Below are 24,387 nucleotides of genomic sequence, written 5' to 3' on the forward strand. Positions count from 1 at the left end.
ATACATCATTACATACATAATCACACACTAATTTTCAATATTTACAACTCTTGTTTTCAACCTTCAATAATTTCAATTCTTATGTTCAACTGGATCCTTTTTTGATATGCACAACTGAACATGAAATGACCAACGGGCCCAAGGTTTAGCTAGAGAATATTGTAAAACACAAACGAAGCCCATTTACTTTAATTGTCATATGGGTGTTTAAGGGAAAAGCCCAATAAAAAATGGGCAATCGTATTCAGGTTGGGTGTTGTTCGAGAAAAGCCCAATTAAAAAGGCCCAATTCATTTGGTTGATCGGCCACAAGAGCTTCAACGAAACAAATTAGTATGTGCATGTGCGAGTTCAAAAGGTCAATCAATATCGTAAATTTAGCCAAATATTTCCNTTGTTGTTGAATTTTTTTTCCCACGTTGTATTAGAATTTGATTGTCTTTTACATAAATTAACTAAAAAAAGTAAATGATTCTCTTAGCACTAGCGGGGTGTTCATCGATCGATTCGGTTTTCGGTTTTTAATTTCGGTTTTGGGTTTTAGAAATATATAATCCGATATCCGAACCATTTTTCTTCAGTTCGGTTCGATTTTCTACCAAAACGATTCGGTTATTCCAGTCAGTTAATTCGTTTTGGTATAATTATTTATATTAATAATATAAATATATTGTAAAATATGNTGTATGATCGGTGTCAAACCGCTCTTCAGTTGCTACCATCAATAGCGGTTGCAAAGCACTCTTACATTGATGGCGTGTAGGATCGGTGAATGACCGTTCTTACACCTCACTCTTTTTAGAACGATTTGAAGCGGCTCCTAAATGTACAGTTACAGGAGCGGTCCAAAACCGTTGTAATATTCACAATATGTACAATTGGTTTCAAACCGCTCTTTAATTGGCAGCATCAATAGCGGTTGCAAATCGCTCTTATATTTATGGCATGTAGGAGCGGTGTAAGACCGCTCTTATATTTCACGCCTTTTAGAACACTTTGAAACGGTTTCTAAATACACAACTACAAAAACAGTTCGAAACTGTTGTAAATATGCGTGACGGGTACGAGCATTATCAAACCGCACCTAAAATGAACAATAGAAGCAGTTCTTCAACTTTTACCACCGGTTGAAAAAACCGCTTCTATAAGATATAAGGTCATTAATAAGAGGATCGATTTTGCAACCGGTGGTACAAGTGCTGGAGCAGTTAAAAACCGCTCTTAAAATTGAAAAAAACCGCTTGTGTAAGAGTATTTTTTTGTAGTGTCATTTACATGACAGCTCAAGTTGGCCATCTTCTACCTGACTCGACCACAAACAGCAAAGAATGAGCTGTGCTTCTGCCATGCAGGTTCTCACTTGAGCAACATTTTGTAAATAAAATCATCTTTCCTTGTCAAAATCCCACATCCTATTCGTTTTGCTTCTGATCAGATTTTCCTTCTTCATGAAAAAATACTGGTCAAATTTATGATCTCTTGAAATGATTATTTTTCACTATCTAAAATGTATTTTTAAACTGTCACAAGGCCCAACGGCACCTAGAGTTCGTAGATAAAACAAACGAAGATGCCGAGACACGCACTACACACACTCTACAGTGCGACCCGTTTCCAATTATATTCGACATGTATATAATTTTTTATATATAATTTTCGCATATCCCAATATATTAATCATATGATTATATCAAATTATTAATTCAAATTATATTATTCTAAAATTTAAAAGTAAATTCTCATAATTTGACTCGGCCTTTGAATGTAGTCCATTCTGCTCAATCGGCAGTGAATCACTTCCCCTCGATTCCTGTGGCGACCATTTTCCCTTGAGAACACGGCCCTGTCTCATTCAGTTTCTTGCCACCCGCATACCATTTATTTCCACTACTCCATGGATTATTCCATCCTACCCTTGCAGACAGTGTCTGCAGGGTACATCCAAGGACCATAATTTTTTCTGACACAAAATTTTTTTTTTAATTTTTTTTTCTTGAAGTGAAATCCCAACTATTCATCTGTCATTAAATATAGAAGAAAAAAGACTGGATAGCCTTTATGGATTCTTTTCAGTACCTCTTTTTTCTTGATTCTCGGGAAATAAAAAGGTGGGATTTTTACAATTCAATGTTAAGGAATTCTGGGTCTGTTTTGTTTTTGGGTTAGTGTGAGTGTGTTGCTCTCATGCAGATGTAGAACTCATTTTAGGCTATTTGTTGTTTTGGGTAGCTAAAAAAGTTGGGTTTTTTTTGTGGGACTCTTGGTTGTTGAATGATAAGAAGTAATGATTGGAGTGGTTTAAATTCTGCTATAATGTGCTCGGATTTGGCAGCAAGGTGAGGAAAAGCTTTCATTGTTCCACATTTATTGCTAATGGTTCCCCCTAGTTTTGTAGGAAATCTTCTTCCGCATTTGCATTTTGATTTTGCTCACAATTTTTTAACTTGTAAAATTTTGTGTGTGCGGCATTCCTGTCTTTCAATTTGCTTCATTTTTCGTAATAAACTTTGCCATTCTATATAACTTTATCTGCCCACATTTTCTTCTGGAAAAGAATGCAGTTCGTTTGTTTTGCGGTACTGTTACTGGTAGAATTATCGGTTGGAGAATTAGAAATAGATGCATTATTGTGGGTCAAAAAGGGAATTCAGATTGATCCTTCAGGGAAAGTTCTCGTTTCATGGGATCCTAAGTCTTTAGAATCTGATGGTTGCCCTAAAGATTGGTATGGCATTGGTTGCAGTAATGGCAGTGTGACCTCGATCAAACTGAATGATTTAGGATTAGTAGGAGAATTCCAATTTTCGGCTATTTCTGGGCTCAAAAAACTTCAGAACTTGACTATTTCCAATAACCAGTTGAGTGGCACACTGACAAAAGAGATTGGCTTGCTTCAATCTTTGCAAAGTTTGGATTTTTCACTCAATTTGTTTACAGGTTCAGTCCCTGCTCAATTTACAACCTTAAAAAACCTGGTTCTTGCTAATGTTTCATCTAACAGCATGGGAGGAGAAATTCCATCTGGTTTTGCCAGCCTGGAGCTTCTGAAGTACTTGGACTTCCGCTCGAATGGTTTTGTAGGAGATATAATGGGCCTTTTAGGACAACTAGATTCCTCATTGTATGTTGATTTGAGTAGCAATATTTTTTTCGGGAACTTTGGACTTAGGATGAGGAAATCCCGATTTTATTTCGTCTATCAGGTATCTGAATATTAGTCATAATAACTTGACTGTAGAACTCTTCCCTCACGACGGAATACCGTATTTTGACAGTCTGGAGATGTTTGATACAACCGATAATCATTTTGTCGGAAATGTTCCGTCTTTTAGTTTTGTAGTATCTCTTAGAGTTCTTAAAATCAGCAACAACCAGTTATCAGGTTCATTGCCGCAGGGCCTTTTGCAAGAGAGCTCGATGATCTTGTCTGAATTAGATCTAAGCCACAATCATCTTCAAGGTCCATGTACCAGTGGCATTGATTAAATTTTTGCATTATTCTTTCAGTTGTTCAAGGGTGAACTTTTGGGCAGGTTTTTACTGTTAAAAGAGTGGTGTTTTAGTTTATTTTACTCTGTTTCTATAGTGCTCAAGTTCTTATGTTTGCTTCTATTCAGGTCCAATCGGAAGTTTAACTTCTGAGAATCTGAGGACACTAAATTTATCGTATAACAGGCTTTCCGGCCCCTTGCCTTCACGAGTAGGTCACTGTGCAATAATAGATCTTAGTCACAATATGTTCTCAGGAGACTCGTCCAGGATTCAGAGTTGGGGAAATTATATTGAAGTAATCGAGTTGAATTCAAATGAATTAACCGGATTCCTACCAAACCAAACATCTCAATTAATGAGGCTTATTTCAATAAAGATTTCCAACAACTCAATAGGCGGTGTTCTTCCACCTGTTCTTGGAACATTTCCGGAGTTGGAAGTTATCGATTTTAGCGTAAATCAGCTAGGTGGTTCCCTTCTTCCTACCCTTTTTAACTCAACAAAATTGACTGAAATTAACCTGTCTTTGAACAAATTTTCTGGCATGATACCTACCAATGAAGTCAGCTCACAAAACTACAGCCTGGTAGCTCTCAATCTTTCGTACAATGAACTTATGGGTTCTTTGCCCCCTGAACTGGGTAGATTTCATCTCATGGAAAATCTTGACCTATAACAACTATCTTAAGGGGTGGTATCCCTGATGATCTTCCAGACACGATAAAAGAATTTAATATGTCATACAATAATCTCTCTGGGATTGTTCCTGGAAGCTTACAGAAGTTCCCTTCTTCGTCATTTCATCCTGGAAATTACTTGCTGGTACTCCCGAACGAGGCATCTTCGGTGAAATGCGATGACAATTTAGGCTTGAGGAGGCACTTTTCTCACATGCAATCTGCAACTTGGATGGGCATTATTGCTGGTGTGGTCGGTGGTACTGGTATTAGTGATCTTCTGCAGAGTCCATCAACAAAGAGTTATTACAACCTCCACGGAAACTGGTGGTAAAAAAGGTGAGTATCTTAGAAAACATTGTCCTGATTCATCATCAATGGTCCAGTCTCCTTATGAGTTTATGTGCAGTGGGTGCAGAATCTGGCCATGAGCGGAGGGATGTCTCTTCAGCAGTTGACGAAAGGAAAGACTGCGAGTTTCAAGAATCAGCAAGAAAAACTGAAGTGGTGGTACCTTGTCTTGTATCCACTACCCAATCTGCTAACACATCACCTACAGTGCTTAGTCACCAACCTGAAAATTCAAATTCTCTAAAGGTTTGCTCACCAGGAAAACTGGCAGGAGATCTACACCTTTATGGTAACTCCTTGAAATTTACTGCAGAAGAACTATCAGCTGCGCCTGCAGAAGCGATTGGTATGAGCTGCCACGGAACGCTGTATAAGGCTGTGCTTGCTTCACGTCATGTGTTGGCAGTAAAATTGCTAAAAGAAGGGATTGCGAAAGGGAGAAAGGAATTCGCAAGAGAGGCAAAGAAACTAGGAAATATTCGACACCCCAATTTAGTTTCTCTTCAAGGATTTTATTGGGGTCCCAAGGAACACGATAAACTAATCATAACTAAGTACATCGACGCATCATGTTTGGCACTCTATATTCATGGTACATTTTGTAAATATTTTCTTAACACTACCAAGTTCTGCGGTCCTATATGCATATTGTTTAAATTTGAAATCTAAAAATATTGAAGCTTTAAATTGCAGGGACCGATCCAATAACACTTCCTCCTTCGTCACTCAAGAAAAGGCTCAAGATCGCTATTGATATCACTCGATGCCTCACTTATCTACACAACGAAAATGCCATACCTCATGGAAATCTGAAATCGACCAATATATTGATCGAAATTCCCACCACAAATACACTCCTAACAGATTACAGTCTCCACCGATTATTAACCTCAGCGGGTACAGCCGAGCAAGGGCTGAATGCAGGTGCTATTGGTTACTGGCCACCTGAATTTGCGAACATGACCAAACCTTGCCCATCTCTCATGAGCGACGTTTATTCTTTTGGGGTCATTTTGCTGGAACTTTTGACCGGAAGAAGATCAGTTGATATTATCCCAGGGAATCCTGAAGTTGTGGATTTATCAGAATAGGCGAGTCTAATGGCTGAAGATAACCGTGAAAACCAATGCTTTGATGAGGAGATTATGGGGACACAGGGCGTGGAAAGTGTCCCAAAGGGTCTAACTTCCATGCTTCGAATTGCTCTGAAGTGTATTCTTCCGTCTGCTGAACGACCGGACATGAAAATGGTTTTTGAAGATCTTTCTACCATAGCTCTGTCATAGCCTCAACTTTGAAATAAGATTTTATTTGTAAATTTCTTGTTTACTTTTTAGTTTGTTTGAAGTTTCCTTTATCATAATTTTCTAGTTGTGTAGTTTGAAATTCATTTTTCATCTGGCATTGTAATAGAGATTAAATGTTCTTGTGTATGGTTAAAGTTACCATTTCTCAACACTTGAGACCTTGTGCATCAGTTCACGTTAAGGCACACATACACAAAGTGGTGCCTCGGGTCATTTTTTTTTTCCTTTTTTTTTCTCAAGGTGGAGGAGGTTCATGGAATTTTATGTTCAGTGTACATAAATATACATGTATATAATCGAAAAAAATGATGATCACAATATTTAAAAATCAAGGGATTTTTATTAGTGGCCGATCTGTAGATTAACAATTATCCCCTTGTTTGTTTCAGAAAACACACAAAAAATTTTGTGAGAAGAATATCTCTTTCATGAAAAAGTGTTATTTTTTATGTCAAAAATATTAATTTTCAGTGCAGGTATAGACCGGGTCGATTCATGCGGCCGTATCGCGAAAGCTCTAATCTTTCATAAAACCTTTCTTTCTTTTTTTTAAACACTTTTAAATGTTAATTCGAAATTATATTCATAGAGAACTTACCGATCACAACTCATCCGATACCAAAATTTAAATTTAAGACGATATCTAAAATTCATGATCCAATTATAACAAAATAACCAGTATTTGATATTTTTAATAGGTTGATATTGTCGTCTGGTTTGCATGACCCAAATAAAATAAATAATAATCTCCCTTACATGTGGACATCATCACATCACCCCCTAAATTTGCTTAGCCGGACAAAATAAAATATTATACATTAAAAATAAGCTAAAATTAGTCCTTTTTAAAAAAAAACAATTTCGATGAATGCCTTGTTTCCATATGTTTACTACACAATAATCATAACACATTTAATTAATTCAGTAGACCTTTTCCTAATGAAACAGACTCACTCAGTTGGCCAAGTTTGATACTTAGATATTTGATCAGGACAAAAAGAAAGGAACTTTAAGCTGACTAATTCCTACACTTAAGGTCACATATTCATTGATTAAACAATTAATGAATAGAAATTTTATAATTACTTCATCTGTCTCAATTATATAAGTTTTAATTCTTTTTCGGTTTTTTAAATATTAGTCTACTTTATATATTTAGTAACATTTTTTTTAATTTTTTTTTACTGATATAACGTTATTAAGCTATGTGTTAATTGTCTCACATCGGTTGGATAAAATAACTGAGAGTTGTATATATGGGCTTGGACAATCTTCCCCTTGAGCTAGCTTTTGGGGTTGAGTTAGGTCAAAGTTTCAATTTTAACATGGTATCAGAGCTCAGGTTCCACCGTTATGTGTTGGACCACCCGTTCTGCCCATAGTTGGGTAATTTGTAAACTTCACGCTCCAAATGTTCATTCCTGAGCGTGAGGGGGTGTGTTAATTGTCCCACATCGGTTGGATAAAATACCTGAGAGTTGTATATATGGACTTGGACTATCCTCTCCCCTTGAACTAACTTTTGGGGTTGAGTTAGTTCCAAGTTCCAATCTTAACATTATGTTTGGGAAATTAGAAATTTTTCTTGTAATTTTTTTCCTATTAATTTTCTTAATTTTTATGAAAAACAAACAGAGATTTTTGCTATATTACCTGTGAGTTCTTCCACTAGCATCTGAATTTTTTATGCAAAGTTAATTTTTTGAACCTAACCTTGATTAAAAATTTAAAATGAAAACTACAAGTATAAAATATTTGACAACTTAATGTGAACTGGAATTATCATTATTGTATAATTATATATTATGACAACTAGCTAGCTACCCTAATTCAAACCTATATAATGAAAAGTTGAAATTAATGTATGAATCTTGAATGTATCAAATTCAAAGGCTTTGATTAAAATTAAAGGGTGTTGGCTCTTTCTCTCCGTCACACTCGTTTCGTCGATTGCTTGTGCAAAGTACTAACTCAAAGGTGCTTTCATTTCTTACTTGTTTCTTATTATAATCACATGATTATTATTTTTTATATATATATTTTTTTATGTTTTGGTTCAAAAACTTGATTTTTCTGCTATTCCACCGTATGCTTTTCTCTTTTCATGCAAGTAATACCACTTTTTTTTTTTTTAATCAGTTGAGATATGTTTTACAACAATTGAGTCTCGAATATGATAAATCGTCTCGAATTTGAGATATTGAATAATAATACTATTTTTTAAATCACTCTTGTTTTTTGCATGCCCTTTAGGAGTAGTTAGCTTATTTTCTAGCAAGAAGACATTTAAAATATCAAGAAAATTCCTGTGAAACGGTCTCATAGATCAATTTTGTGATACAGATATTCTGCCATGAAAAAATATTACTTTTTAATTGATTGATCACACTGCTTGAACTTGCTTTGATCAATAGAATGATGACGCACTTTATATTTGCGTTTATATAATTGTAACTTTAAAATTTTATTCATTGAAAGTTTCTTATTAAATTCAGTATGTTTATATAAATGTCCATATAATATCTGTATATATGTGTGTGTGTGTGTGTGTAAGCGTAATTTGGCTTCATTTGACTTGGTGACCAATTCTCAACAATTTGAAAAAATTACTTTGCGTTGCTGGTTTCCTTATTTGTCTTTTTTTAATTTTAAAACTGCATGACAATCTTGTCTGCTACTAAATTATCATTGATTTTGAAATACCTTAATTTTAATCATTCCACGTAATTTTTTTTCTTTTATCACCAACAGTTATTATTAATCCATACATTTGCACGACACATGTAATATTTATTCTAAATAAGCTATAATCGATACAACAGTTATAATAAAACCAATATCTTTACTTTCTAAAAAACGTGATGTTTGAGTGTAATACAACAACAAAAACTTACGTTATATCGTTTCACCGATCAATTTTATGAAACGAATATCTGATTTGATATGAACTATTGAAAATATCATTTTTTTTAATGTCCATTTACTATTTTTAATTGTAAAAATATTAATTTTTTTGTTAGTTATGTAATGAAAAAATATTTTTGTAATATATGTTAATTTGAGTTAAAATTATTTTATACATGAAAATTATTATTTTTTATGTTCAAAATATCATTTTTCATGTCCAAAATATCATTTTTGTTAGTTATGTTATGAAAAATATTTTGGAATATATGTTCATTTGAGCGAAATGTATTTGATCAACGAAAAATATTGTTTTTTATGTACAAAGTATTATATTTCATTGTGCAAATATCATTTTTTTGTTATTTATGTTATACAGAAATATTGTATAATATATGTTTATTTGAATGAAAATAATGTCAAAAAATATTACTATGAAACAAATCGATTCGTGTACAAATATAAATATTTAATAATATATTTGAAACGTAAAGAATATACATCAAATATATGCGTTAGAATAGTAATAGTATGTATGTGTGACGTACGCTTGAATTTAAAATTTAAAGAGGAGTGTGTAACAACTGTATTTAACGCGGCTTATGTCTCACGCGTCCGTCATTATAACACGCAAGCGTACACAGTTCTCTTCGAATCAATGCACTCCCGCACAGAGGTATAAATCCACACTGCCTACGTATTCAATCTCGATTTCTCATATAAAAAAGCTTCGATTTCTTGAATTTTTATGAATAAATCATCTGATTTTAGTGCATGATTTAGGATGGCTGATCAGCGTGTTCATCCCACCACCTCCGATCCGCCGCCTTCGTCTTCATCCGCCGATACTTCACCCAAGCAATCCGGTGAGCACCCAAAGCCACCGAACCCTCCGCCGTCGAAACCGGTCCCCCTTCCACCGGCGACTTACGTGTTTCAGCTCCCCAGGGAACAAATCTTCCGATATCCGCCGCCGGAGAATGCCAAAAAATTCGAAGCCCTCACCAGGCGCAAAAGCCGCAAGAGCTGCTGCCGCCGTTGCTGCTGCTTCACTTTCTGCCTCCTTTTCTTCCTGGTCATAGCAGCAGCTGTCTCAGCCGGAGTGCTCTACCTCGTCTTCCGTTTCAAATCTCCTAAATACACGGTGACGAACATCGCCATTGAAGGGATGAACCTGACTTCACCCGCCCCTATTTCTCCGGGATTTAACGTCACCATCAGAGCGGAGAACCCCAACGGGAAGGTGGGGATTTATTACTTGGAGGATAGCGCCGTTAACGTTTTCTTTAACGACGTGAAGTTCAGCGACGGCGTTTTGCCGGTTTTTTATCAGCCGAAGAAGAATACTACGATGATCCACGTAACCCTGACCGGATCCAATGTCGTTATAGGCGGAGCTGTTAGAACAGCGTTAAGCAACGAGCAGAATCAAGGAACGGTGCCGTTTGTGGTGAGATTGAAGGCGCCGGTGAAGCTAAAGGTGGGTTCGGCCAAGACCTGGAAATTTACTGTCAAGGTGAAATGCGACATAGTGACAAATACATTAAATGAGAAAGCTAAAATCGTGTCTACGAACTGCGACTATAGTGTGAGATTGTGGTAGATAATTTGATTACAGTGAACATACATTTGTTGTGTGGCTAATTTTTTGATGGTATACTCCGTTACTTTGTTCTTGTGATTTGAATAAATACATACGATGAAATACTATTGGTTTGATTTTGTTACATGGATTAATATTCAAACATATTACTCACACTATTCCTAGATCGACTTTTCCAAGACAGGCTCGAAAAACTCGTTCGATAAATTTAAATTCAACTATCTCGAAAAGCTCGTCCTAATTTATTTGCACTCATCAACCTATTTAGCTAACACATATGAAGTCATTCACGTATATTGAGCACTTTCATTTAAAATCCAATCCCATTATTGGGAAGCTGTTCTGTCCTGCAGTTTTATTTATGCGCCTCATAATTTACAATTAACAAACCAACCATTTAACATATAGGCATTATTTATCACTTATTTTTGCAAACTTCCTCAGCTCTAAAATCAGACGAAATCTCCTTCTGTCGGGACTTCAAGTGTTTCATGATTATTCTTGGCTTCCTGAATGGCCTTCTGAAGTTCAGCAAACTTCTTCACTGAACACTCTGCAAAGCTGTTCAAACAGCCAAGAAAACCCACCAACCTCGTACAAAATCGATCAAACACAGCCACATGATCCTCGAAAACTTTGTCTCTCGACATATTGATACCATGATCACCATCAGGTGCATCCGACAAGGATGTTTTGTACGAGCGAGTCGCACTGTTCTCACTATTCTTTTCTCGATGGGGTATGAAATGAGCAACTTCTGCTGCTAACTCTTTGATTGAATCGACTACTCCTTTACATGGTAATTCATTGATCATCTCCAACCAAGCACCAGATATCTTGTATATGGGTGGGCCGCAGTTTCTTATGGGTGGAGGTTTCGTTCTCTTGTTCTTCTTGGAAGTGTTCTGTGGAAGCAAAACACATTTGAAAAGCCACTTATCTATTGCTTCGATGTATATCTTCTGCGCGCTTAACCATTTTGTGAAGCTGGACGATAGATAATTCAGTTCATTTTCCAGATTAATAGTGATCTGTCTTTGTGAATCTGAGTGAACTGTGGGTTTTGTGCTTCCAGGGCGATGCGTTATTGTTGCGATGTGAAACTGAAGATTGTGACATTCCAGCATCGTTTCCCACATTCTAATCAGTCTGTCATCGGTAACAAGAACAATTAGTTATCTGAGGCTCGAATGCTAAATATTCTACCAAAAAATATAACTGTTTCCCCCTCATGATTCGATCCTTATGCCATATATATAACCACAAGGTAGCAATCGTTGTTGCATCCCAAGTTCCCTATGTAGGGGCAGAACCAAGAAAGCAGATAGTTGGGTGACTAAAGGCGTAGTGTTGAATTTATGTGTGCTTCAACATTGAACTGAAAAAGATGGGGGAGGGGCAATACTTGACATTTGGAGACAATTACAATTAAACTTGCATATTCTTTTACCCAAGGGAAGGAGGGACGACTTTCACTATTTAATTACGAAGTTCTTGCTTATAAATTATCAATGAAAATATGGACAAATGTTCACCCTTCGATTAACTCCTCGAGTTGGGGCTGAAGCTCCTCGTCTCTAATTTCTTCGATTTTCATTGAGATAGAGTTAATTCTGTGAATAGAAACTCGAATTCTTGAATGTAGATCCTTGACTACAGAACGGGCTTTCTCAGTACCATGTCCTCGTGATTCTTGCAGCCGTAGAAACTTGCATTTCCGATCAAAATTACTTCTAAGCACCTGTCCAGCCTGAAAAAGGTGGAATATCCTCTTAAGAGATTTAGCAGCAGCAGCAGCAGTTATTCAGTAAGATATAACACCGAAAAATAGACATTGTGATGGTGATGGAAAAGCATACCTTTACTTCATCATAAAGCTTCTTCTCCCATGCATAAAGCCTGTCCAAGGTTGAGGCATGACTACCAGATAGCATACCGAAGTTGTCAAAAAGATCGTTACTAAGATCAGCGGTATTTTCAAACGAGTTTGCATCTAGAAGATTTTGCGATGAAGCATAATGAGATGATGCTGTCCGGGGCCATGTCAAGTACTTCACGGAATTTTGAGGAGGCTCTGAACAAAAGAAATAAAACCGAAAAATGATTCCATAAGTTAATGACAATGACAAGATTCCTAATTCTGGTATGCCTGAAAAATTACAACGAATTGATAAAGTTGGACAAAACTACCTTCTTGAATCTCATTTGGATCATTCCCACAAGAGAAACAAGATTTTATTAATGGAAAGGCAACCGGTCCACCTGGAAAACATAAGAATTTTTCATTGAATTTCACCATTATATCATCGATAAAATCATTAAGAATTTTGAAGAACTAATGGTCCTCTATACTTCAAGTATATCTCAGAGATCAACATATATGGTTGCTCCATTGTCGAAAACTCTTTCGAAATCTCATTATTAAGCTGCTATATTTCTTATTGTCCTAAAATAACACCATCACTCTAACATGCAAATGTGAAAATGTGTAAGAGGGATACAGGGATATTTACTTGCTTTTGCAGGGAAGACTGGACGGAAATGAAATTTATGCGCTTCAAGCATTCGGGGAACTTCTTTACCAGATTCAGATGCCACAAAGAAAAGTTGTTCGATATTTTTTATGCTAGAAAAGATGTTCCCGTGTACAATCTTGCCATCAACTTCACTTTTGACAGGTGTTGTGATCACATCATTCAAATGGTCAAATCTTGAAGGTGTCTGCTTATATTGTGATAGATCAGGATTGTTGTTATTCTTTCCATTCACAAACTTGGTTTCTAATGTTATACTTTCTGATGATGGGGTGGTTGAATCCTCATTGACGTTGAATTCTTTGACCTTGTTCACATCAAAACTCCGTAACTTAATTGTTGGTACATCTGGTGCCATAAGGGATGAATCATGATGGACATAATTTATCATTTCCCTGTTTATGTTTTTGAAACTCCGAACAAGTGTAGCCGAAGAGGGTTCATCAAATTCATCTTCTGATTCTTGAGACTCTTCTATTTGAGGAGAAGGAAATTTTTCTTTTACACAATCAGAATAATTTGAACTCTGATCAATTCCCCACCCTTCTTGAGATAAAAAGTGATTGTCAACCGGATTAAAAAGGGCAAAAAAATCCCATGGCGGAGTTTCAAAAGACGTTTCAGGTGTATCAATGGAACGTGAAGTAACTGTAACTGAAACCGCCGCAGGAGGCTTTTCTTCAACTTTCTTGGAAAATGACGTACTGAATTTCTTATGATGATAATTGCAATGACTCCACACTCGAGGTGTAAGAGATGGCGACATATTCGCAGCGGCATCAGTTTGTGATAGCTCAGGAGTCTCACTTCTTGAAGGATAGGCAAAAGATTCAACTGGCGCAACAAGTTCCACAAATCTCCTTAAAGCAACACCCAAGATTTTAAGTTCTTCTATATAAGCAATATGAGTTGCTGCTACAGAACACCTGCCGTTAAGTGCTTGTTTGATAAATTTCTTTCGTGCACGACATAGCTGCAGGCCTTTGTCTTCTTCTAATCTGGAGCTTGAGGCTCCCATTAGTATACAAGTTTCAAGCTTACATTAGCATGTCCTGGACAATGTAGCAGAAGTTTAACAAGGGAAATCTAAAATCAGATCCATATCACTAAACTATGGGTCAAATTAAAATAACACTACCCAATTGATTAAGATAATCTCAAGCTACAAGAAACATCTGCAGTTTCCGTAAGCATCATTCTCAAGATCGAAAATAGTATACTGCCATTTGAAAATTACAATTCTCCCAAGATCGAAAACCGTATACTGCCATTTGAAAATTACAATTCTTGATACTTATGCCCTTTTCATCATTTGAACCAAGAACACATGGTTAATAACGAGAGATTCAAACACAAAAGTATTGAACTTAAATTCAAGTAGAAAAGGAAATCTATCCAGGAACAGAGGAGATCTGGCCAGGGGACTCACCCATTCGCATTATTGTTTTCTCTGTATTTAATTATGTGTGTGCTTTTTCGAAATTCATTTTTTGCCTCTCAAAAATATTAAATCGTCCCCCCTTCATTTCCGGCCAGCTCGACCTTCCTAGCCAAATTGCAGCAGGAATCCATTAACACAACAAAATTCAAACAAGACATGAAATTCAATTCCTACGAGAAAAACAAGGCGAAGTCAAACACATCTTAAACCACAATGAAACCAATGTCATGAGAGTAAAGACTAACGCTGAGCATTAAAACAAAAAGCCCATAAATTAAAGAACAAGTAATGGCAGGAATTTGATTCAAGTTTCGCAATTTTCCAAAAGCAACCAGATAACTCAACCTTTCAACCCCAAGCCACTGCAAACAAAGAAGACGCCAACTTGAGTCCTCCCTAACAAATCAAAACTCAGAAAGTCACTCACAAAACTGCGTGCCAGAACGCCACCCGCATCAAGTAAACCAAAGGATTGCACAAACTTAGGGTCAAATATATTTCTTGGCCGCACTATTTCAGTTGTATCTCTACCTTAACTGGATAAAAAACAATACATTTTACCGATTTCTGAATCAAATTGGTAGGGAGGAGAAGTTATTAATTTCACTACAGAAATATATATAAAATAAAGAAGGAATCATGCACACAAATATATATAAAGCACGATTGCGCTTTGTGTGAGTGACAGTGAATCTGCACCGAGCTGTGCATGCAAACGATGAAAAGATAGGAATATCTTTAACATTAGAAAAGACAGTAGCGTGGACTGCGGGCCATCGACGACTTTGCAAAAGTAATGGAATTTGTCTAGTTTTTCGGGGTATCAAATATTAAAAATTGAATCTTGATTTGTTTGGTTAAGTTTTTGTCAGGATGGTTCTTGATTTTGCTGTGCTCTTGCACCAAAAATGAGAAATTTTCACCTATATTTTTCTCATAGCAAGAAGAAAAACATATTTTGTTATATGAACGGACTCCCAAACTGTATGGATATAAGTAAGTTAGTCCATGGTTGAGTTCATTCTGGTATTACAGGGGATAGAGCTACCCCAAACGCTGGACCGTTGTATTATATATACGAGTCAGCTCATGCTTAGTTCCTGCGCATTGCATTTAAAAAGGAGTTAAAAGTAATCTTAAAAGTTCAGTTAGTATATATCGTCTTTTAATTAAATCTTCGAATTTATCAGATTTTCAGCCTCATATTTACTACATTTAGGAAAGTAAAACAAAAAAGACAAACATCTGTCTAACGTTTATTTTTTGTAATAATTAACTTCGCCTTTTCATTTCTCCGTACGCTTCAAATTTGTTGCAAAGTGATGAGTCAGAGACCAGAAAATCTGGTGCATTTGTTTGTTATCCCGACGAATTTATTTGCTTTGTCATTATACAATTTATAATTATTTATAATTATTTTACATGCCGACACATTATTTCTGCTATTCAGTAATTAAAGTATAAAGAAGTAACTAAAATGCAATAGATAAACTAAAAATTTGATTTTAAATCCATTTTTTCTCGCTGAATATAGGACTTAAATAAGTAATTCAACGAAAAAAAAGTTTATTCTGGTGGTGTAATATCATAAATTTCCTCCAATATGATAGATATATTACAAAAATTCATATATGACAGATCGATTCTGTGAGATAAATATTTTATTTGAGAATTTACATGATCATCGCCTCTAAAATATCATTTGGTTGACATGATGAGCCAAATGAAGGGTCGTGATCATTATAATAAAAAAATTGAATGATAATGATACATGAGATACACATAAAATATATGTGCCACACAAACACGGACTTATCACTGACCGTGTTATGAATTTGGGTTGATTCCAAAAAATAGATAAATTAACATTGGATGGGTATAAAATTATAATACATCTTTCATCCACTGGACCGAACGGTAAGTAAATGGGGAATACAGAGTCCTCCTCAGAACCACCTGCATTAGAAACTGTATAACATTTGGCTTAGAACCCTTCTTTTATTACTTTCTGAGAAGAAAGACTGAAAAAGAAAATGATTTATAAATTCCATTTCTTATGGAATTAACAGACATATTTAAGGAAACTCAGAAGCCAATCTATAATATCTTCGGGTTATTTACAGAGAAAGTTACCGAACTCAAGTATCTGAGCAAGGATTCACTGAGATTGCGCATAAATGTTTGTCTTATTTAGTTTTTATGTTCTTGAATTTGTACTTAAGTGATTCTATTGATTTTTGAATTCTGGAACTCTCCACTTGCTTGATAGCCTGAGATGCCTCATGCAAACTTCGGATTCCACGGCCCAAACTGGCTATTGATGGAGCCGCGGGAAATGATTCGGCAACACGTTCAATTCCATCACCATAGACAAGTAAACCAGTACAAGTTGCGATACTGCACCCAAAGGTAGTCCAGGGTAAAGCTCCCACTGGCCGAACTTTCCTTTTTCTCATTATTTCATAAAATGCTGTTCTCATGGCAGAAAGGCTCGTTTTTCCTGCCGAAGCTATCATACTGTGAGCCACAAAACGTATTTTCTCAGCAGATGCAGCAGCTTTCACGGTGGAGCTTTTCAACATAGAATTTGCCATTCCATGAGCAATCACTTAGCTAGGACCAAAAGCCTTGCCAATAGCAAAAAGAATAGCCTTTTGGGTCTGAGCAAACACGAGTTTCAACGAAGCCGGGATGTGCAAAGTAGCAATTTGGACAACAGTCGATCCCGGAATTACTTTGGAGAGCGAAGAGAATCCTAAAATTGCTGTTGCACCAGCCCCAACTGCTAACACAGGTTTATCCGCCAATAACCGCTTTCTGTAAGAATGGTCATCGAGCTTACCCTCATCTCCAAGATTAGTGATGAGTTGTTCGACAATGTTTTTTACCTCCATTGGCACATCGGTTTTCCAGTGTTTCCTAAGCCCGGCTAATGCACTGGCGTCAACTACAGCAACTAATGATTTGTACTGCTTAGTCTGGCTTCGAAGAGCCTGAGCAAGAATAGCATGCGACATATCCTCCAAACGAAGTTCAGAAAACTTGGTGTTCGCTAAGATGGGATTTCTTAGTTTTCCCAACGATACTCGACTTGCATTATTCAAGGCAAATCTCAGCCCCTCAACTGCAATCTGAAATACATAAACTTCTGAAAGGAGTCGAGTCTCAATAGTTTCTCCCTTGTTCACATCACAGAGCATTTTCTGTGCACAAGCCAATGCCGTTTTCATTGATGGGATTTCAACAAATATATCATGCAAATCGACAAGCAAAGGATAGACCGATTTTGCGAATGCTGGGACATCGTAATCTACTAAAGGCTGAACAACTTCGCTACCAATATTTGAAACTGGACTTAAACGAACCAACTGTGATAAGAATGACTTTACCATTTGAGACTGGACATCATCCATAACACAAATCGCCCTTGAATTCACCGAGGCAACCGAACTTGCCATTCTTCCAGGAACCAAGTTACTTGTTTGTAAACAGAGTGAATTTTGGATTCCACCACTCGACTTTGCAACCTCATTCTCCGTGTCCAAATCCCACTCACCAACTCCACCTACGCTGCATCTTACAAAAGGTGGCTCAAGCATGAAAAATGAAGAACCAACTTCATCGGCCGCCTTCTTGGCTGCCACAAAATGCTGGTTAAAACTCACCCCGAAGATTTCCCTCAACATCACACTCCCTGCCATGTCCTCGTACTTTTCTTTGTTAATCTTATGTACAAAACATCTCCGTAACACCTCAAGTGACGATGTTGGGACACTGCATTCATCAATGATCACACCATTCTCACCAATACTATTACTCTTGTTCATTGACTCAGTCCCACCATTCGGAAATCCATTACCACCTAAACAATTCAAATGCCCTACTTGAACAAAAACAGCGTCAGGTTTAATCTCTTTAATCAGACACTCAGCATCCAAAGCTGACCTCTCAGACAAGTTCTGAACAGACAGAACATATATCACAGCCTGAGATTCAGGCTCGGGAATCGCATAAACGAAATTCTTCGTGGTTTCCGGGACCCGCAACTTCCTAACTATTCTATCTGACGCTCTCAAATCACTGAATACAAACACAGAAAAGGGCCATAAATTTTGCACATATTCCACCACAAACCCCATTAATCGAACTTCGCACAAAGTAATTATCGAGCATAAAAAATTCAAATCAAGAAATCCCAGTTTCAATCCTTTACATTTTACTCAAGGAATTCCTCATCCATTAAAAATCCGATCAGTCAATCCTAAGCACATGCATTTCAGTCCCTGACGCTGATCATGAGAGGAAGGCTCTACGCGGTTGTGGGTTGGGGCTATGTTGCCTCCCTCCCGTAGAGTCTGATGAAGGGAATGAAGAGGCGGGTTTTCTGCACCCGGGTCGGGCAGATTTGCCCTTTGATTGAAATGGATAAGCTATTCGTCCAACTCATGTATAGTATGAATTTGAATTTTTTAAAGGGAGGTTTTTGTACTAAAAATATTAATAATACTATGCTTTAATTTTTTTATTAAATTATTTATCAAGAATTTTCTTCAAGATTTTTTATTTTTTAAAAGATATTATAGTCAGTGTTAGCATCGAAAAATAATTTAGAAAGAATAAATGAACTCTTCTATTTGAAAATTTTGATCTGACTTTAATAGTTGTTAACTATTAAAATCTCTTAAAATAATTAACTATTAAAACTCTTTTCTTGAGCGACTAGGATTCTCTTAAAATAATTTTGAGTGTAAAAATGGTACACCTAGACTTAATGATGATGTATATACTCAATACTTAAATTTTAACAAAAAGGAACAGAAAATAAGTGCAAAGTGAAGTAAAGAACGAATATATTTTATAGATGTTCGAAGACTTAAATAATCATATGTCACATATTTTTTCACTTAATAAGAAATTCACTAAAAGACTTTGATTTATACAATTATTTTACAAACTCACTTCGACTAGGATTTATCATACTGTCTAAGTCGAAATTCTTAGTAAGAATTCAACACAAAAATTTTCGGAATTTTTTTAAGAACACTTGTTTCACCAGAAATAACAAAATTTTCACCGGTTAGCTTTAAACTACTAGAATTGATAGGAGTAACATCAGTTGATATTTGATGATCGATATGAACAAATAGGTGTGTGTTAGGTGAGCAACTTATATTTTAGAAAGAACAAGTGTGCTCCAGATCTTGTATATTGCATATTGAAACTTATTGATTTCTTCATTGTTATGTAATCTGCAAATTTATACTCGAAGGTACCGTTTGGTTCAAGTACTTCGAAGTACTAATATAAATAGTCCTATCATATCACTTGTTTTGTACAAGTATTATTTATCTCGATCAATCAAATTATTAATTATTTATTTCACATCAATCAAATTCATAATAATTTATCTCACATCTATCAAATCAATAATATAAAATTACGATATTACCTTTAATAAATAATATTATTAATATTCTATTAATATTTTCAACAAGGACAAAATGGTAATATCATACTATCTCAAATTTAATCAATCAAATCAAACACTATATTAACTATCATTTTTTATTTATTTTATTATTACAAAATATTACTTATCCTCATACTATATATCTCATACCATGAACCAAACGGTACCAAAGAGTTCCAATGGTCAAAAAAATTTATCAGCGATCATTTGAACTTTCTCTCAGCAGATTGGTATTGCCAACCTCTCTTCATCGTACACTGTATTAAATGCTTGTTTAATGTTCTTTTATTTTTTACTCTTTAGCTTTTTAATTTCTGAAAAGTTAATTGACTCTTGTAATTTTAAGAATCATTTATGTTAATTGGAATTTTGTAAGATACCGTGCTTGTTATTTTATCTGATAATATTTGACCAGCTTGAGTTGGTTATATCCGTCTTGATCAGTTAATCTCTTACCGATTAAAGTTGAACGGTCAAACTCTTCAATCTCTTTCAGAAACATATTCAAGAGATGATCTTCTTATGATGTCGGCAGTTTGAACTTTTGATAGAACCAGTGGTTTGATTCCTCTAATTACATGAAATAAATAGTTAAACTGAAACAACTTGATTTTGGTTTTGACATTGTCAAAACACTCAATTTTTTTTCTAAGAAGCTTAAATGTTCCTTTTGACAATATTTATCAATTTTTATGAGTATTTTTTTTAATAAAATGTTGAATTTACTAATATTCGACTCACAATGAGTAAATAGCTAAGTAAATCTCGAGTCATTTGTTAGTAATTCTTTGCAATATCGGTGGATGGATAATAGAGATTACAAGATCAAACTAATTTCAAGTTTTTAGATAATATATTCTATAAACCATCTTTTCAATTGCAAGAACCTCATAATACCCGAGTATTTCATAAACTCAAAAGTTTGTATATATATTATCAAAAGTAGTTCTTAGATTTCCTATGAAAGAGAATTTTTATTTTTACTTTGGGATGAGATATGTAGTTGCACATGTTCAAAGAGACAAAAGACGAGCACAATGGTGATAGCAAAAAAAATAACAATGCTGAATAGAATAATGATCACATTTTAAGCAAGATCCATCTTTGTTTGATATCTAAATTTCATGTGAACAATAAAGACTGTTCAGGATTAGTCCATAAGCGAGGCCGAATAATACTAAAATGATAAGAAGTGAAAGTGAAACAATTAGGAACTACAATCTACATCTATGCTTTCAACTTCCCGCTTACTCTACGCTTGCTATGCCAACCACTTTTATCACTGTTCTTTGCAGCGATCGAACATTGCTCACCTTTGTTACCTTTACCACCAATTTCAGTTTGGAGCTTACGACGCCTCATTCTGTTTTCGAGCCTTAAACCCTTCAAACTCCGGACCCTCTGCTCAATCTCCAGAGCTTGTGAAAAGTTCCATATTCTGACGACACCTTCTTCACCACCACAAACAATACGATCCGAACCGATGCCTACTGAGAATAGATTGCACCTAAACCCGTGCAGCATTCTCTGTGGGGCTTCTACATTATGTAAGTCCACACAGTAACCCTTGGAAGTATTCCCAGAAAAGGAATTCCTACCTGTCTTCAACAACTTCCTCACATCAATAAGTGAAATCTTACCATCACTGGAGCACGAGACCAGCCAAGGAAACTCAAATGCAAGAGAATACACAGGCCCTGTGTGAGGAATCCACGTCGCAACTTTTAGGGTACGGCACTTGACATTTCTGCAAATCTCAAACATGTGTATAGAACCGTCTTCTCCTCCAGTAAACAAAAGATTCCCTGTGTGACTTCGTGCCAAAGAATAGGCATTACCAACATGAGTGTTATTAATGACAGTAAGTTGGCACCCAGATATAGTGTCCCAAATGTAAACACTTGAACCTGCAGTGCTCCCAATTGTAGAATCATGAGGAGCAAGGCTCCAGACCCAGTCATTATGCATCAAGACCTTCACGCATTTTAAGGAAGAGCGATCCCATATGCGAATGGTCATGTCCCAAGAACCACTGTATATCTTAACTAAATCCAAAGCAAGACAAGTTATAGGCCCCTCATGTTCCCAAACTCGAAATTCCAAATTTTGATTCTGATGTGACCTAATATCAAACAAGTGAGGGTTCCCATTTTCCACCTTCCAACCATGTATGAACCCATCCGTACCACCAGCAATCAAAAGCCTAGTATCAGCTGCAATCGCACGTATAGTGCAACCAAGAGGACGAGAAGATGCAATTGAAAGGCCTTCTTCCATGTCCCACATTCTTAGTACCTGATCATATCCTGAGGTGAAGAGCAGTTTTTTAGAAACCAACACAAAAACAGTCCTAACAGCTTCAGCATGCCCATACAGCGTGTCAATGCTGTAGCGTCCCATATAGGTCTTGCTCCTGAACTCTCTCTCAACAAAGAGTTCCTTCCATGATTTCTCATCTGAATATTCTGGTCTTAAATTGACAGCAGATATCAGATGTCCCCACCTCTCGTAATAAAAATCCTTCCACACTTGGTGATCGGATGCGAGCCTGTACAAAGATGTGCTGACACAAGCCACAATCCCGAGTTCTTTGGGGTCAAGCAAATTCAGAATTTCAGAAATCAGTGCCGGGGGTAGATCAGAAAATGAACCACTATGACACAGTAAAGCTTCATTGAAAGGGGTCTCAATTCTGGCATTAGATTTTGAGACAGCATCCGAGTATTCAGTGTTGAATGATCCAAAAAATTTCTTTTTAATATCGACCAATTTATCTGAGCCACTTTTTTCTACAACTGGATTATCCGAGCAATTTGTAGATGTGTCTTTCAACAAAATTTCTGTATTCTTCTGGCATTCAAATGCCATAAAATACCTTTCCCAAATTTGATAATAGGATAGTCAACCCAGAAATCGAACTATTAGAACCAAACCCTGAACTGCTACTCGAGGATAGAAACAAACAATCCAACAACACAAAAGGGCCAAAATTGGAGAAATACTCGTAAAAATTTAACGAAAATCCAATTCAATCACACCCTCAAAAACAAGAGAGCAAGTCAAACAATTCAAACCCTAGATCCGCGAAAGTAACAATCAAACAAAGTTATCAGCTTAAAGAAGGGGGAAAATAAAAGAATGATAACCCAGTTGTATTCAACTAAAGTGGAACTATTTTTCGAGAAAAAATAGGAAATTTATAGACACCGAAAAAGAAATCTGACAAAACCTAAAGCGCAAGGAACAGAAAAGTTAAGGTGTCACTAAGATTCAGATAAAAATACCTCAGTAGTTAGGGTGTGATTGAAATTGAGGAAAACCTAACAAAAAATTCAGATTTATGAGCAACTTCTTCTTTCGAAAATGGGAAATTTCGTAGGGCATGAATCGAAAAGCATATAAGAACGACCCAGGTGTGGTTGTGGATCGGGTTTGCGGGTCAATTATGTGGAGCATATGTATATTTGGACCTTTGGTATCTACCTTTTCACCCAAAGAGACCCCTCGAGGGTTTCTAATCGCATACCACCCCTTTTTATTTATGTACAAATGATAATTATCAAATTTGATGTGGTTTTACTAAATCCAGCTGACAACGCTGCCGTGGCTCNCTTGGTGATCGGATGCGAGCCTGTACAAAGATGTGCTGACACAAGCCACAATCCCGAGTTCTTTGGGGTCAAGCAAATTCAGAATTTCAGAAATCAGTGCCGGGGGTAGATCAGAAAATGAACCACTATGACACAGTAAAGCTTCATTGAAAGGGGTCTCAATTCTGGCATTAGATTTTGAGACAGCATCCGAGTATTCAGTGTTGAATGATCCAAAAAATTTCTTTTTAATATCGACCAATTTATCTGAGCCACTTTTTTCTACAACTGGATTATCCGAGCAATTTGTAGATGTGTCTTTCAACAAAATTTCTGTATTCTTCTGGCATTCAAATGCCATAAAATACCTTTCCCAAATTTGATAATAGGATAGTCAACCCAGAAATCGAACTATTAGAACCAAACCCTGAACTGCTACTCGAGGATAGAAACAAACAATCCAACAACACAAAAGGGCCAAAATTGGAGAAATACTCGTAAAAATTTAACGAAAATCCAATTCAATCACACCCTCAAAAACAAGAGAGCAAGTCAAACAATTCAAACCCTAGATCCGCGAAAGTAACAATCAAACAAAGTTATCAGCTTAAAGAAGGGGGAAAATAAAAGAATGATAACCCAGTTGTATTCAACTAAAGTGGAACTATTTTTCGAGAAAAAATAGGAAATTTATAGACACCGAAAAAGAAATCTGACAAAACCTAAAGCGCAAGGAACAGAAAAGTTAAGGTGTCACTAAGATTCAGATAAAAATACCTCAGTAGTTAGGGTGTGATTGAAATTGAGGAAAACCTAACAAAAAATTCAGATTTATGAGCAACTTCTTCTTTCGAAAATGGGAAATTTCGTAGGGCATGAATCGAAAAGCATATAAGAACGACCCAGGTGTGGTTGTGGATCGGGTTTGCGGGTCAATTATGTGGAGCATATGTATATTTGGACCTTTGGTATCTACCTTTTCACCCAAAGAGACCCCTCGAGGGTTTCTAATCGCATA

The 24,387-nt window shown here is 36.2% G+C and overlaps 4 protein-coding genes and 1 pseudogene across 11 annotated transcripts; 2 read left to right on the forward strand and 3 right to left on the reverse strand.

Annotated features, from left to right (window-relative positions):
• Nucleotides 1-2,034: 2,034 nt before the first annotated feature.
• On the forward strand, nucleotides 2,035-5,861 carry LOC140973201 (probable inactive receptor kinase At5g10020; annotated as a pseudogene).
• Nucleotides 5,862-9,370: 3,509 nt separating this feature from the next.
• LOC140973204 (NDR1/HIN1-like protein 13) lies at nucleotides 9,371-10,461 on the forward strand. Its single transcript, XM_073435828.1, has one exon. The coding sequence runs from the start codon at nucleotides 9,516-9,518 to the stop codon at nucleotides 10,332-10,334; it is 819 nt and encodes a 272-aa protein (XP_073291929.1). The 5' UTR covers nucleotides 9,371-9,515; the 3' UTR covers nucleotides 10,335-10,461.
• A 151-nt stretch (nucleotides 10,462-10,612) lies between these two features.
• LOC140973203 (uncharacterized) lies at nucleotides 10,613-15,258 on the reverse strand. Of its 8 annotated transcripts, XM_073435824.1 has the most exons (7): nucleotides 14,655-15,258; nucleotides 14,298-14,414; nucleotides 12,848-13,920; nucleotides 12,525-12,596; nucleotides 12,194-12,408; nucleotides 11,870-12,084; nucleotides 10,613-11,483 (listed from the first exon to the last, which is right to left on the reverse strand). In XM_073435824.1, the coding sequence occupies exons 3-7, from the start codon at nucleotides 13,884-13,886 to the stop codon at nucleotides 10,787-10,789; spliced, it is 2,238 nt and encodes a 745-aa protein (XP_073291925.1). In that variant the 5' UTR covers nucleotides 13,887-13,920; nucleotides 14,298-14,414; nucleotides 14,655-15,258; the 3' UTR covers nucleotides 10,613-10,786. The 8 variants fall into 8 exon arrangements, with proteins under 8 accessions (XP_073291925.1, XP_073291928.1, XP_073291927.1 ...); XM_073435827.1 differs by lacking the exon at nucleotides 14,298-14,414 and having other exon boundaries at nucleotides 14,871-15,258; XM_073435826.1 differs by lacking the exon at nucleotides 14,298-14,414 and having other exon boundaries at nucleotides 14,864-15,258.
• Nucleotides 15,259-16,918: 1,660 nt separating this feature from the next.
• On the reverse strand, nucleotides 16,919-18,448 carry LOC140971989 (uncharacterized). Its single transcript, XM_073434460.1, has one exon. The coding sequence runs from the start codon at nucleotides 18,446-18,448 to the stop codon at nucleotides 16,919-16,921; it is 1,530 nt and encodes a 509-aa protein (XP_073290561.1).
• Nucleotides 18,449-20,848: 2,400 nt separating this feature from the next.
• On the reverse strand, nucleotides 20,849-23,216 carry LOC140973205 (F-box/WD-40 repeat-containing protein At5g21040-like). Its single transcript, XM_073435829.1, has one exon. The coding sequence runs from the start codon at nucleotides 22,645-22,647 to the stop codon at nucleotides 21,007-21,009; it is 1,641 nt and encodes a 546-aa protein (XP_073291930.1). The 5' UTR covers nucleotides 22,648-23,216; the 3' UTR covers nucleotides 20,849-21,006.
• Nucleotides 23,217-24,387: the final 1,171 nt, after the last annotated feature.

The sequence above is a fragment of the Primulina huaijiensis genome, chromosome 3, assembly GCF_012295235.1.
Source record: "Primulina huaijiensis isolate GDHJ02 chromosome 3, ASM1229523v2, whole genome shotgun sequence".
Lineage (NCBI taxonomy): Eukaryota > Viridiplantae > Streptophyta > Magnoliopsida > Lamiales > Gesneriaceae > Primulina > Primulina huaijiensis.